Raw genomic sequence first — 11,738 nt, 5'->3', positions numbered from 1 at the left:
TTTCTCAATCAAATCTGCCTATGATGAGGCTTGTCCGATGCATGGGAATCCTACTTGAGTGTGAAGGGAAATTAACAATGTATAGAGTTTGAAAATTGTTCCTAAGGTTAAAGTCTTCTTGTTCCTTCTACTTAACGATAAACTTCCTTTAAATAAGTCTCTTCAGGCTAGGGGTTTTGATATTGATGGCAACTGTAGCTACTGTGGAGAAGAGGACATTAGTCATATTTTCATAAGATGCCATTTTGCTAAACGAATATGGCTCACCATGAGAGATTCCATCGGTTCCTTTAGAGAACAATAGCTTGATTCTTGATTGGTGGAGATCTCTAGATTGTAGCAATAGAAGAGGCACAATGGAGCAATTTTTAAAAGAAAAGTCTGCTATTTTACTAAGGCACATTTGGAAGGATGACAATGACAGTTTTCAACAAGGATATGCCTCTCCCCATAATCATTGATATAGCCTGGAACTCGTTTTTCTTAATTAGTTTCGAGCTTTGATTGTGATCCGAAGATTGAAACTATTAAACAATGTATCCCGGTCAAATGGATAAGTCCAAATATGGATGAAATCAAAATTAATTTTGACACTTCTTGCATTAACAGCCAATGTTCTATTGCTTGTGTGTCTAGAAATCATCTAGGCCAGATCCTGGATTTCAAAGCATATGAAATTGGATGTATGACTATTAATCTTGCTGAAGCTTGGGCTGTTTGGGAAGCCCATAATTTTGCCCTTAACTTCAACAACAAAATCATCATCATCATCGAAGGAGACTCTAAATTGGTTGTCGGCAGTTTGAAGAACCACATGTACCCACCATGGAGACTAAGAATGATAATCAAAGGCTATAGGTCTTTGATCGAGGGGATTAATGGCTAGGGGTGGCCACGAGCTGAGCTATTCATGAGCTATTCAAGTTCGGTTCATGAAAAACTCAACTTGGCTCGATTTCAATCGAGCTTCGAGCTGAGCTTGAGCCCAATTTATAGGCTCGCTTATTAATTGGATCGAGCTCGAGCCTAATAAAGCATGACTCATGAGACTCGCGAACCGAACTCGAATAATTACATACATACATACATACATACATACAACAACAACAACAACAACAACAATAATAATAATAATAATAATAATAACAAAGTTCTAGCTCGAGCCTCGTACAGACTTGATGAGCCAAGCTCGAACTCAAACCCACCTCTAATGATGGCGAAGCCGTTTATTGCCACAGCTATTGGGAAGGTAATTGTATAGCTGATTGGCTTGCTAAGTCTACTCATTCCAACATTGTATCATTTCCCTTTCTTCCTAGTTCTGTAAGATTAAAATTAACCACTTGAAAACGCACTCGTATAAAGTTCTCCATCTACTACCATGTGGAGGAATCCTAGCTATGACAGAACGTCTGTTAAACGCTTTGGATGGGCCATGTTTCCTATCTTGAATTGCCATTCAGATCAGCCTTGTATTCCATCTCAGTGTTGCTTCACTGATATTGAATGAATGAATATGCCTTGAGGCGTTAAAAAAATGATTTGTTCAAGGAAAAACTCTTTTTTTTTTTTTTTGGCTCAAATCTGCTACCATAAGATGCTACCAACAACCTGGGGCTGTAATGTCCAATGTTTTAAAAACCCAATTTAGAATTGTTTTTGATGAAGGAAGATTTGACCCGACCTCGTAACCACTCAACACATGGCAAAGGCAACAGCTCGACACAACAGCTCGCCAAGGCGCGAGCTCCGAAATGAGGAACCAGCAGTCTGAACTCCCTGCAAGGAGCCCGAACTCTCAGTACGGAGCCCGAGCTCTCCCTTAGGCCCCGAGCCTGATGAACACAAAGGGCAACAACCCGAATTAGCCTGTCCCATGGCAGTTCGGACCACACTTCTGTCCGAACTCAAGACTTCGCCTCGCACACCACTCCAGCACTTCGCCCCTAGGACACCGAACTGAACAAGCCGTACCTGACACCGAAGGAGTCCGTATCCAGGGACGGCGCACCTGACTGACTTGGGATCTGACGCTTGACTGTCGCATTCCAACGGCCACCTGCCACCGCCATCTCCAGTTACAGAGGCGGCTCCGACAAGGAGCAGTGGCGGTTCTGTCCCAGCAGAGGTGATGACACCCGAATTGGCAGAATCACAAAAGTAATCATACCCGACCTGACGGAAGCCTCGGAGTGAGTGCACGAAGTGGTTATAAAAGGCTCTCTACCCCCCGAGGACAAGGTATGTGAACTTTGCGCCATCTGGTTTTATCTTGCCTTTAAGAGAATACTAACTTGAGCTTTTGAGTGATCTCGCCGGATTCCTCCCCAGAGATTCCCCACTTTCTTCTCCGTTTCAGGCCCCCCTGTTGCTCCAGTTAGAGGCAAGGTCATTGACAGCTAGGACCGGCCGGATTGCGCACCATCAGTTTTGACCACTGGTTTTTAAGTCAGCGGTTCAACCATTTAGTCCAAATGAATCAGCGTATGATACTTTAAAAATTAAAATAAAATAGCCCAAAAATTATTGTTCAGGTCGAACAAGTCACCAATTCAACCACCCAGGCCAGCGACAATTTAACAGTTGCTGGGATTAACGTCAACTAAACATGTTTTTTTTTTTTTTTTTTTTTATAGTGAACTATATATTAGGTTATTTTCACAAAATCAGGGAAAACCCCAAAAATTTATTACCTTCTTAACCAGCAATCGAGGGTTAAGGGAATTCAAATATAGATCCAACCCAATAACAAACTCAATAGGGTTAAGGCCGGAATTAATGCCTCAAACCGAACTGATCGAGCTGTTAAGTATTTTTTTAATCATTTTTTCTTTCTACTTTTGTCTCTGTAGTTGGGGAAATGGAGGATTGGTGGGGTGGGGAGTCTGAATTCTGAAAGCGGGACATTCATATTCAGTCCCCAGGTCAGTGGCCAGTGAGAAGAGAACTGCATCCAATGACTTTTAGCAGCTGAACTGAGCCAGCCTTGTACCTTCAATAACTGAGCTGGTGAGTCTCACTTTCCGAGATAACATCAGTTCAGCCCAACTGAGATATGGAATCTCAGCTCTCAGCACCGTGCATTGCCGACAAAAACACAAAATCTAATTGGTGGTCTTTGGTGTCATGGTTTCGAAAACAAGATGAGTATCTTCTTCCCCCATAACAAGCAGAAAAGCCCACCAGACCAGACCAGAGATATGGAAAGAAACAAAAAGGACGGACCATCTAGGCGCCACCCCACCTCTTTTTCAGTTATTACTTTGTTCACTTATCGTTCTGTCAGAAGATATGTTTACACATCGAATCCAATAAATAACAATATAATAAAACCCCAAAAAAAAGACGACATATAGAAACCAAGATATTCCTTGAACTATCTTAATCCCTAATTCCTCCTTTTGACAAACAAACGAAAAGCCACAGACGACTATCTTCATTCCCTCTTGGAATCCGAACAATTAACAAATGCATTAAAGTATAATTCATCTTTGTTAATCGATCACTACTCTACTTGTTTAGGACGCTGGCAACGCAGACAAGGTTACTACGTTAATAGATATGACAAAATTAAGCAGATTTATCATCCTAGTGAGTGTCAATGTCATTAGACAATTAACAAATGGAGTAGTGTGCTCTCTTTGATTAATGATTTCGGATTAATAATGAAAAAGTAGGCTGTCTGGTTGTCGCTTAGTTTACTGTTGTCATGGCCGGCTAGCTAGCGAGGGCACTTGCCACCGTTTATCACGGATAATAGATGGGTATTTATTCTCGTCGTTAAGTTGACAAAGTATATTTACAGTTTTAAATGTTTAATTTGGTTGTTTGCTTGGGGCTCTTTCTGTTCTGCTCCTTCTTAGTGAGGGATATTCCTCTCGCTTAATTTACAGAAATTTATTAATTATGCACTAGTTGAACACATTCTCTATGAGCGGAACCATAGACAAATTGAATATACAGACAGTTTGAGCTGTTTTTTGGGTTGATAGAAAACAAGAGATGAATAGAAAGTTGAGGTACACAAAAGTACTTTTTAATAAGATGCATGGAACCTGTGTCGAATGTGTGGTCTTAATAATCTATTACTATAATACTTGACAGTTGGCAAGTTATGGGGCTCCAGTTAGTTGGCAACTACTGGTGGGTATGAACATTAAGGTTATGTTTGGTTTAAAGGAAAAGGTAGGAAAAGGAAGAAAAATGTAGGGAATTATTTTACAAAATCTGTATAGGTTTCTCTGCTTTTCCCTTCCTTTACCTATTTTTTCCTTCAAACCAAACACAGCTTAAATAGATTCAAATTCATATGGGGTTTTCTCATTTAATTGAAATCCTCAACCAAACATGGTCCAGCATAAGAACTGCATGGTGAATATAATTCATAATGTGAAAACTTAATTTGTAGATGATTCAAGTTCATGAATAAAAGAATAAGGGAAATTAGGTCAATGTAATGCTGTAAAATATGGGGATGTTCGCCAACATTTATGATTTTGTTCTTTTAAAACAAAAAATAGTTTTGATGGATGTGGTGGCTGCTTTTGTTTTGAAAAGCAAAATCATAAAAATTGGTCAAAACCCCACAAATTAGCTAAAAACAAATTAATGCATGTTCTTTATATGCAAAAATTAATATGCTTTTTGGGGGTAAGAATATGTAAGATATATATATGAATATAACAATTAAGAATATATTATTAGAAAATAAAATAGTTCATACTTTGGCCTCTTCGGTACGACTTTGCTCAAAATTACAAAAAAAAAAAAAAAAAAAGTCACAATAGCAGCCACATGTCCAAAGAAAGGCTAAACTGATCCCTAGTCCTTGGACCATGTTATCCCCAGCTATTGATCCTAATAATTAGCCTTAGCCCCAGCTATTCATTGATCCTAGGCGTCTAGAGTCTTAGTTTTTATGTTCATCAGAAATATGATGAACAAGTATCCAGGAAAAAGATGCGACCAAGATAGAAGAGTTTCCCTTGAGAAAATCGCATAAAGAAGAAAAAGAAGACACTAGAATAGAATAGAGTTGGGGACCAAACTAAAAAGGTAGTGTGGTAATAAACATAGACTTTACATCTATCTGAGTCTGTAATACAGAAGAGACACCCCTGTATTCAGATTTCAGACCATCAACAACAAGAAGGGTCATCACTCATCTTTCATGCGTTTGTATGGAATGGATTGACTTGACCATGCATGTTATATAAAGATTACAGCATCCACGTGTTGAATATGCAACTCGACTAGTGTGGTTTCATGGTTTGGTTAATCTTACACCACCAAATTAAGCCTACTGCAGCTCTGAATCACCCTTTAAGGTCTTTTCCTACTACAATATATTGACCAAAATACCCATTATTGGTGTCTTCTTGGTGGGTACTTAATTGGCATATGGCACTTGCCAGTTACCATGCACCTCGATCGGTTCCAGACTCAATATAATAGAGAAGTACGTTAAATTATATTAATTTATACTCATACTATATATATATATATAGATGAGTCTGTCTAAAGGTTTGTTGACGTCTTGCATCAAGAGACCGGATTATAGACTTGTATGGTGGTATATTGGATAAACAAGAGTGCTGTATGGTCCTTCCCATCTTGCTTTGTTAATTAATTTCTTATTTAGTGGACACAGTACAATCAGTAAACCAGCCATTTGCTTTTCCTCCCATTGATGTCAGCACTGATGCGATACCTTTCTTTAATACAAAGTTACAAACTCTTAATTTCCTTCTTCTTTTTCCTGAACTAGGGCTCTTTTTCTTGGTTGTGTTATTGTGTACAGAGACGTAAGGGTTAGTTTCTTTGAGTTTTGCTTTCTTTGGTTCCGAGGTAGGATTCTTAAAGAACCCGTGTTAGTTTTCTCTCTCTCTCTCACTAAATTCTATACACACTGACGCCTCTGATCAGAGAAAGCTAGAGAGTAAAGTATATAGTCTTTTTCCTTAAAAGAATAAGACCTTCATGGCTAGCTCCAAGATGACATGCATTTGGTCTTGGATTTGATCGAGGAATTAGAAATTACAGCCAATGATCGCCTACTTACATGTTATTAACTATTATTTAAACCACTCGAAATATCAAATAATCTTTCCACTCATGGAGATAGTATTCATACATAAGAATATAGGACCCACACAATGTCAAACTGAGGATCAGTGGTCCTTGTATTATTAAATTAAGGCAATACCTTAATACTCCCATATTGATAGATTGTTTTTTGCTCTTGATTATTGCTTGCCGAAATCAACTACTACTTCCAGATCATGTCATGCAGCTAATTAAGTTGTAACTTTTCATAATATTTGCCTACCAAACAAACTTTAGAAGTAAAAAAAGTCAGCACCAGAATAATTCTTTGATTTCAAAGTATAGTATGATAACTGGATGTGAAATCACATCACTAATCTACTTTTCTAATTATTAATCTAAAGGTTCATGGAGTCAATTCAGTTGTGAACACATCAATAAAGGGACCATATAATAAAGCCTTTAAAAGAAGCTACGCATGCAATTTGAGGGGTATTGTATTTGGTTTCAGAAGAAGCAGCTGTTTCAATAATGTACAACGAATTGGGACCATTAAAATATTTAAGCTCCATCATTCTTTCTCCTTCACATTCTCTCTATTATGAGGCCAAAAATGGTCTACATGAAGATCAAGTTATACAGATGTAATGAATATTTCATCCTAATCACAAGCAAGAAGAAGCAGTAAATTGGTAGGTAGCTAGTCTCAAATGTTATTTCAATCAAAACATATATAGATTATAATAACAAAAGCATCATTTATTGCAAGTACCATATTACTGTGTCTATAGTAATGTATCATATTCTAATGCATTAATCCCAAAACCCTACTATTTGAAGGGTGACAATATATAAATAAATAACAGAAGTCCATAGCTATGTTCTTACCAGATTGGAGAATTCAATATGGCATTGGAACCTTAGTTAATTAATGCATAAGAGGGTTTTAGTATATTACATTACCATATACTCTATCAGATATATATATATACATCTAATCAGATGCTAGGGTTTCAAGTCAATAATTACCATCATGTTAGGTACCAGTCACCATCAGACACTTTAATGGAATTCACATTTGTAACCATTAAACAGTAAACAACCCTATCCAATGAAGAAAAATATCACAACTGTAAGTGGTAAAACATACCTGTGCTTGAAGGAATAGGAGAGAGAGAGAGAGAGGGGGGGGGGGGGGGGGGTATTGAGGACTCAAAGTATAAAAGACTTGGTCGACTTTTTAGCTTGGTTGCTAGCTCCTCTTTCTCACCTTTGGACGATAAATTTATTATATGTACTTACATATTTAGAAACTATACACTAGGTTTGAAGAAAAAACAAGGAGAGTATCAACTAAGGTTCTTATTAGAAGAAAAAAAATTACAGTATAATATATTTATAGTTCTAACTTGCTGGGTTTGAAGATTTTTCCTGATCGATAATCACTTTCTTTGCTTGTTTTGTTGCTTCCATCTTTTAGAATGTCTTAACTAGTATTTATTTATAAAACGATGCAATCTTTTGGGCACATAAATCAAGAACCTAAGATTCAAGATGATAAATAAACAAAAATATTTGGCATTCACACCCTCCAAATAACTATTTAAAGTTTGTATATACGGTATACATTAATGAAAGATCTTCTTAAGCATGTAACCATCTTTACTGAGTTGGAAGCAATCATGAATTTAACTTACTGAGTTGGAGAGTTGAAATAGAAAATGTCAACAGTTTCGGCCTAATTTTTGATGAACTAGATTCCAAGGAGTCATTGTTTAATTATCTATATATCTATTTCATCTCTTAATTTCTTTGCAAGCGAAGCAAGTTAGGTTGGTAGTTAGAGGTTTGGCAGGTGAAGATGTTAAGACCAGGGTCTTTGATTTCAATATAATAACCAAGTTACAGGCAAGCTCAGTACTCATGAAATATGAACAAACTAACTGAGAAATATCCCATGTTACTGTATTGGAAAACAAGGATTTTTATACTTATGATATAATGTCTGGAAGATTGGGTTTTCATTTACCATTGCAACAAAAGTGAACCTTGAATTAATGTCTTTTCAGGGGGATAACTACATATCCTTAGAAAATTTCGAATCCTCACTTTTCTAAGTTCAAGAAATATATTAAGCATTAAACAAAATTACAACCTTCGGTCCTTCAGAATCTTCAACTATTTGAAGGATCGATATAATTAGGGCATATAAGATCATATGTTCTTCAATAGGATGGAAGTTGAATTAGACTGCATTTTCTAAAAAAACTAACAAAGAAGATATATAGAAAACAAAGGTGAGATTAATTATCACATATTCCCTGGTAATGCAACTACTGATACAATAACTGTTTTCATCTCTTCTGTATAACCTTAATCCATGGGGCAAAAGGTCAGATTTTCCTATGTTTCCTTTTGAATTCTTGCAAAGAATGCCAGAAACCTATTGAAAAATAATTTCGATACGGCTATGCCAAGAAATTTGATTTCACAGGACACTGGTTCCGCTTGACATTTCTCAAGAGAATCAAATACTGGGATGATTCAAATGATCTAATATCGAAGTATATAGATTATCATAGAGAACGCATGCATGATATTTGATACTGGAAAAGTTTTATAGTCTCTCTTCAGATTTGCTTAGATCGACTCTGAATAATATCCACGATAAACACCAAGAAAGCAAACAAAGTTACCTGATGATGATTGAAATTCGGGTCTCAATATACTGTCTCCACTACTCCAAATGAACAACATTAAAAATATTACGCACTAATGCGATAATGGTTAAATGAAAACGTTTAAGGAGAAGGACCAGGGCAATAAGAAAGAATCCAAAGCAAGAAGAGTACTGTAAAAGTATACAAGAACGTGAAAATCCTTTGAAAAATCAAATGGGATGAGAGGTAATGCATGTGGATATATAGTAGTTGATTTATAATATCATAAAAATGTAGTTTAGTCTATTGTTCTAAGTTTGGTTTAGATGAGACTGAGGACTTGTATTTTCATCAGCAACATTCTCATCAAGCGATTAATACTTATTCCTAGAATGTAATGCAGCAAATGGTTTTCGCTCCATATTGTCAAGTTTTTACTCTTCTAATTGGAGCTATATGAGATGGGACTGATGAGATGTACATTCAGAGCTCCTATTACTGTTGCAGACATGGGAATAACAATAAGGGAATGCAGCCACGCATTGGATACCCTTCTAGCTAGAGCCGAGCAAGTTGTAGCCAAAATGTCAAAGCAACTTTTCTACTTTAGTGCCTTTTCATGGGGGTTCCGAAGAACTCAGTGACAGATATGTTTCGACCCATGTGTTAAAGAAACCACGTACCTTTTATGTGGAACTGAGAAACAGTAAAAAGTTGTTCTTCAAAGATAACCCATCTCCACCAGACAACTCTAGCTAGTAGAGCAACACCCATATACACAGGACGGACCTCACTCAAAGTGCCGGAAAATTATGACTAATTAGTTGCAGTCAAACACTGCCAGATTTTTTAGGCTTTCAATGCAAGTTCCTAAGCTTTCCCTATTCGATCGACATCAAATACAAGAAACTTAGTCCAACAAATTACTGCAACTGAAAACCCAGAAAGAAATAAAGCAGTAAACAGATTCACAAATAGCTGTTCATAAATAAGAAAAGCAGTATGGGAAATTGTAGTGAGGAGAATGAAAATAGAAGCATAAAACAAACGAATCTCTGGGTGAGTTTATGAGGGTTCTCTGATAGGATGATATAAACTCCACCTTCCCTACTGGTACAAATTTACACAGTTCACATGTACAGTGCAGTTACTGCGGCACCATGTACCTTGACTCCTCGAAAGGACATTCTTGTAGCATCGCTGGGTCCCTACCTTCACAGTTGGCGACAAGAGGAGGATATACCAAAGAGCTTATATCACACCAGCTGGAGCTTTCTGCAGAACTTGTGCCGGTGCTGTCATTGACCATGCCTCCTCCATAAAGAAACTCTAATCCCTCTAATCTTTGAGGGAAGTTGTTGTTGTAGATCGTTTCGTTGAGTTCGACTGGGAAACTGTTAAGTCCTCCTTGCAACAAGTGCATGTTGGCTACGTCCATGTCATACTGCGCCTCCGTCAATTGACAAGTGTTACTTGTTATTACGGAATTCATGGGGCATGGAGAAGGTAGCAAATCGATAGAATTCTCATAGAGCTGTTGTTGGGTGGAGGAGGTATCAAGTGGGCATTGAAGATTCATGCCCTCGTCGTCGTTTATGGGTTGTTGATGACCATCGGAAAATCTTCCTCCAGCTCCTAGTTTGATCAGCAATTTCCTGATGGATGCATGATCGCTGAGATGGGGGTCTTGGTTGCTAGGATAAGGCATGGGAACAGCAGGCATAGGCATCTCGGACCAACATGGGTTCTGGTTGCTGCTTCTGCTTTCAGATACCATGAAATTCCCACTACCTTTCTTCATCTCTTGCTTTAGGCCATGTAACCTACGAGCATTGAGTTCCTTGCGCTGCTTGCCCAGAAGCTTCTTCTTCAGCCTTGTGTTCCAATAGTTTTTTATATCATTATCGGTTCGTCCTGGTAGTTGTGCAGCAATGATAGACCACCTGCTCATGCAAACGAAAATTTTAACCTTAGAATCAATTAATGAAGATTAATCAAATAACTCGATCGAAGGGATTGAGAGAAGAAAAAAAATCGGCCCAACTAATTAATAATTTTCACGAAAACACTTGCCTGCTTCCAATACTTATATAGAGACTGCAGATTATGTTATCTTCTTCCTCGGAGAATCCTCCATGCTTGATATTTGGACGGAGATAGTTCAACCATCTCAGCCGGCAGCTCTTCCCACATCGTTTAAGGCCTACGCTCACAAAACCCACATGGAGAGTGAGATAAGCAACCCTCCCTAGTTCAGTTTGGTTGGACTACGAAGCTAGCGCAAAAGAGAAAATAAAGTAATACAAGAGAAGGCTATAAAATCTTTTAATTTGCAGTACCGATCTTCTGTGGCAAGGCGATCCAGTTGCCACCGGTGCCGTGCTCTTCGATGTAAGCCTTGAGCTTGGCATCTTCTTCAGGTGACCATGGCCCTTTCTTAACGTTGGCTTTGTCACAGCAAGGAGCTCTCCCCATTGTTTCTATGTGTCTTTTGAAATCCAAGTTGGGTTGTCTTCCTCTTTTATTGATGCCGGCAGTATATGAGGGAGAGATAAAGAAAGAAAGAAAGAGAGAGAGTCTATGATAACTGAAAAAGGAGACGCATGGTTCCTGGAACAGTCATGACTTTAAAAGGGTTGTGGTTTAAAAGATAGCCTCTTGTATAGATAAATGGAGGAATTAAAAAATTAATGCCAGAATAGAAGACCAGTCTTTTCTCCTTGTCTTTCTTATTCCAGAATAAATATAATGCAAGCGTCAGCTTCCTGGACTCCCTCTTCCCTCTAAAACATCACATACTTTCTAACATTATTTGCATACTAATGTTATAAATACTACTGTATTTGGTTAACTATTGTATCAACAATGTGTGTGCCCTCTACCATACAAAACACCAATATATGACCCTGACCATTTATCCGTTGTGCTCTCTCTTTGTCTTTGTAGAGCCCAATATATATATATATATATATATATTGTATTGATCGAACGGTTATCATCCAATCACACTGTGCGTAGGTCAAATAGACAAAT

At 37.7% G+C, this 11,738-nt stretch overlaps 1 protein-coding gene across 1 annotated transcript; it reads right to left on the bottom strand.

Annotated features, from left to right (window-relative positions):
- Positions 1-9,656: 9,656 nt before the first annotated feature.
- MYB84 (myb domain protein 84) lies at positions 9,657-11,398 on the bottom strand. Its single transcript, XM_010250008.3, has 3 exons — positions 11,045-11,398; positions 10,779-10,908; positions 9,657-10,648 (listed from the first exon to the last, which is right to left on the bottom strand). The coding sequence occupies exons 1-3, from the start codon at positions 11,178-11,180 to the stop codon at positions 9,853-9,855; spliced, it is 1,062 nt and encodes a 353-aa protein (XP_010248310.1). The 5' UTR covers positions 11,181-11,398; the 3' UTR covers positions 9,657-9,852.
- Between the last annotated feature and the right edge of the window lie 340 nt (positions 11,399-11,738).

Source organism: Nelumbo nucifera, chromosome 6, assembly GCF_055504915.1.
Source record: "Nelumbo nucifera cultivar China Antique chromosome 6, China Antique-T2T, whole genome shotgun sequence".
NCBI lineage: Eukaryota > Viridiplantae > Streptophyta > Magnoliopsida > Proteales > Nelumbonaceae > Nelumbo > Nelumbo nucifera.
Note: the sequence above shows the minus strand (reverse complement) of the source record. Positions and strands in the feature narration are given on the sequence as shown.

Excerpts from the sequence above, each read along its gene's own strand:
- MYB84 (XM_010250008.3), bottom strand. The coding sequence starts at position 11,180 with ATGGGGAGAGCTCCTTGCTGTGACAAAGCCAACGTTAAGAAAGGGCCA. Across the intron at positions 10,909-11,044 it reads CGCCTTGCCACAGAAGATCG|GCCTTAAACGATGTGGGAAG; the intron begins GTACTGCAAATT and ends TTGTGAGCGTAG. Across the intron at positions 10,649-10,778 it reads TATATAAGTATTGGAAGCAG|GTGGTCTATCATTGCTGCAC; the intron begins GCAAGTGTTTTC and ends TTGCATGAGCAG.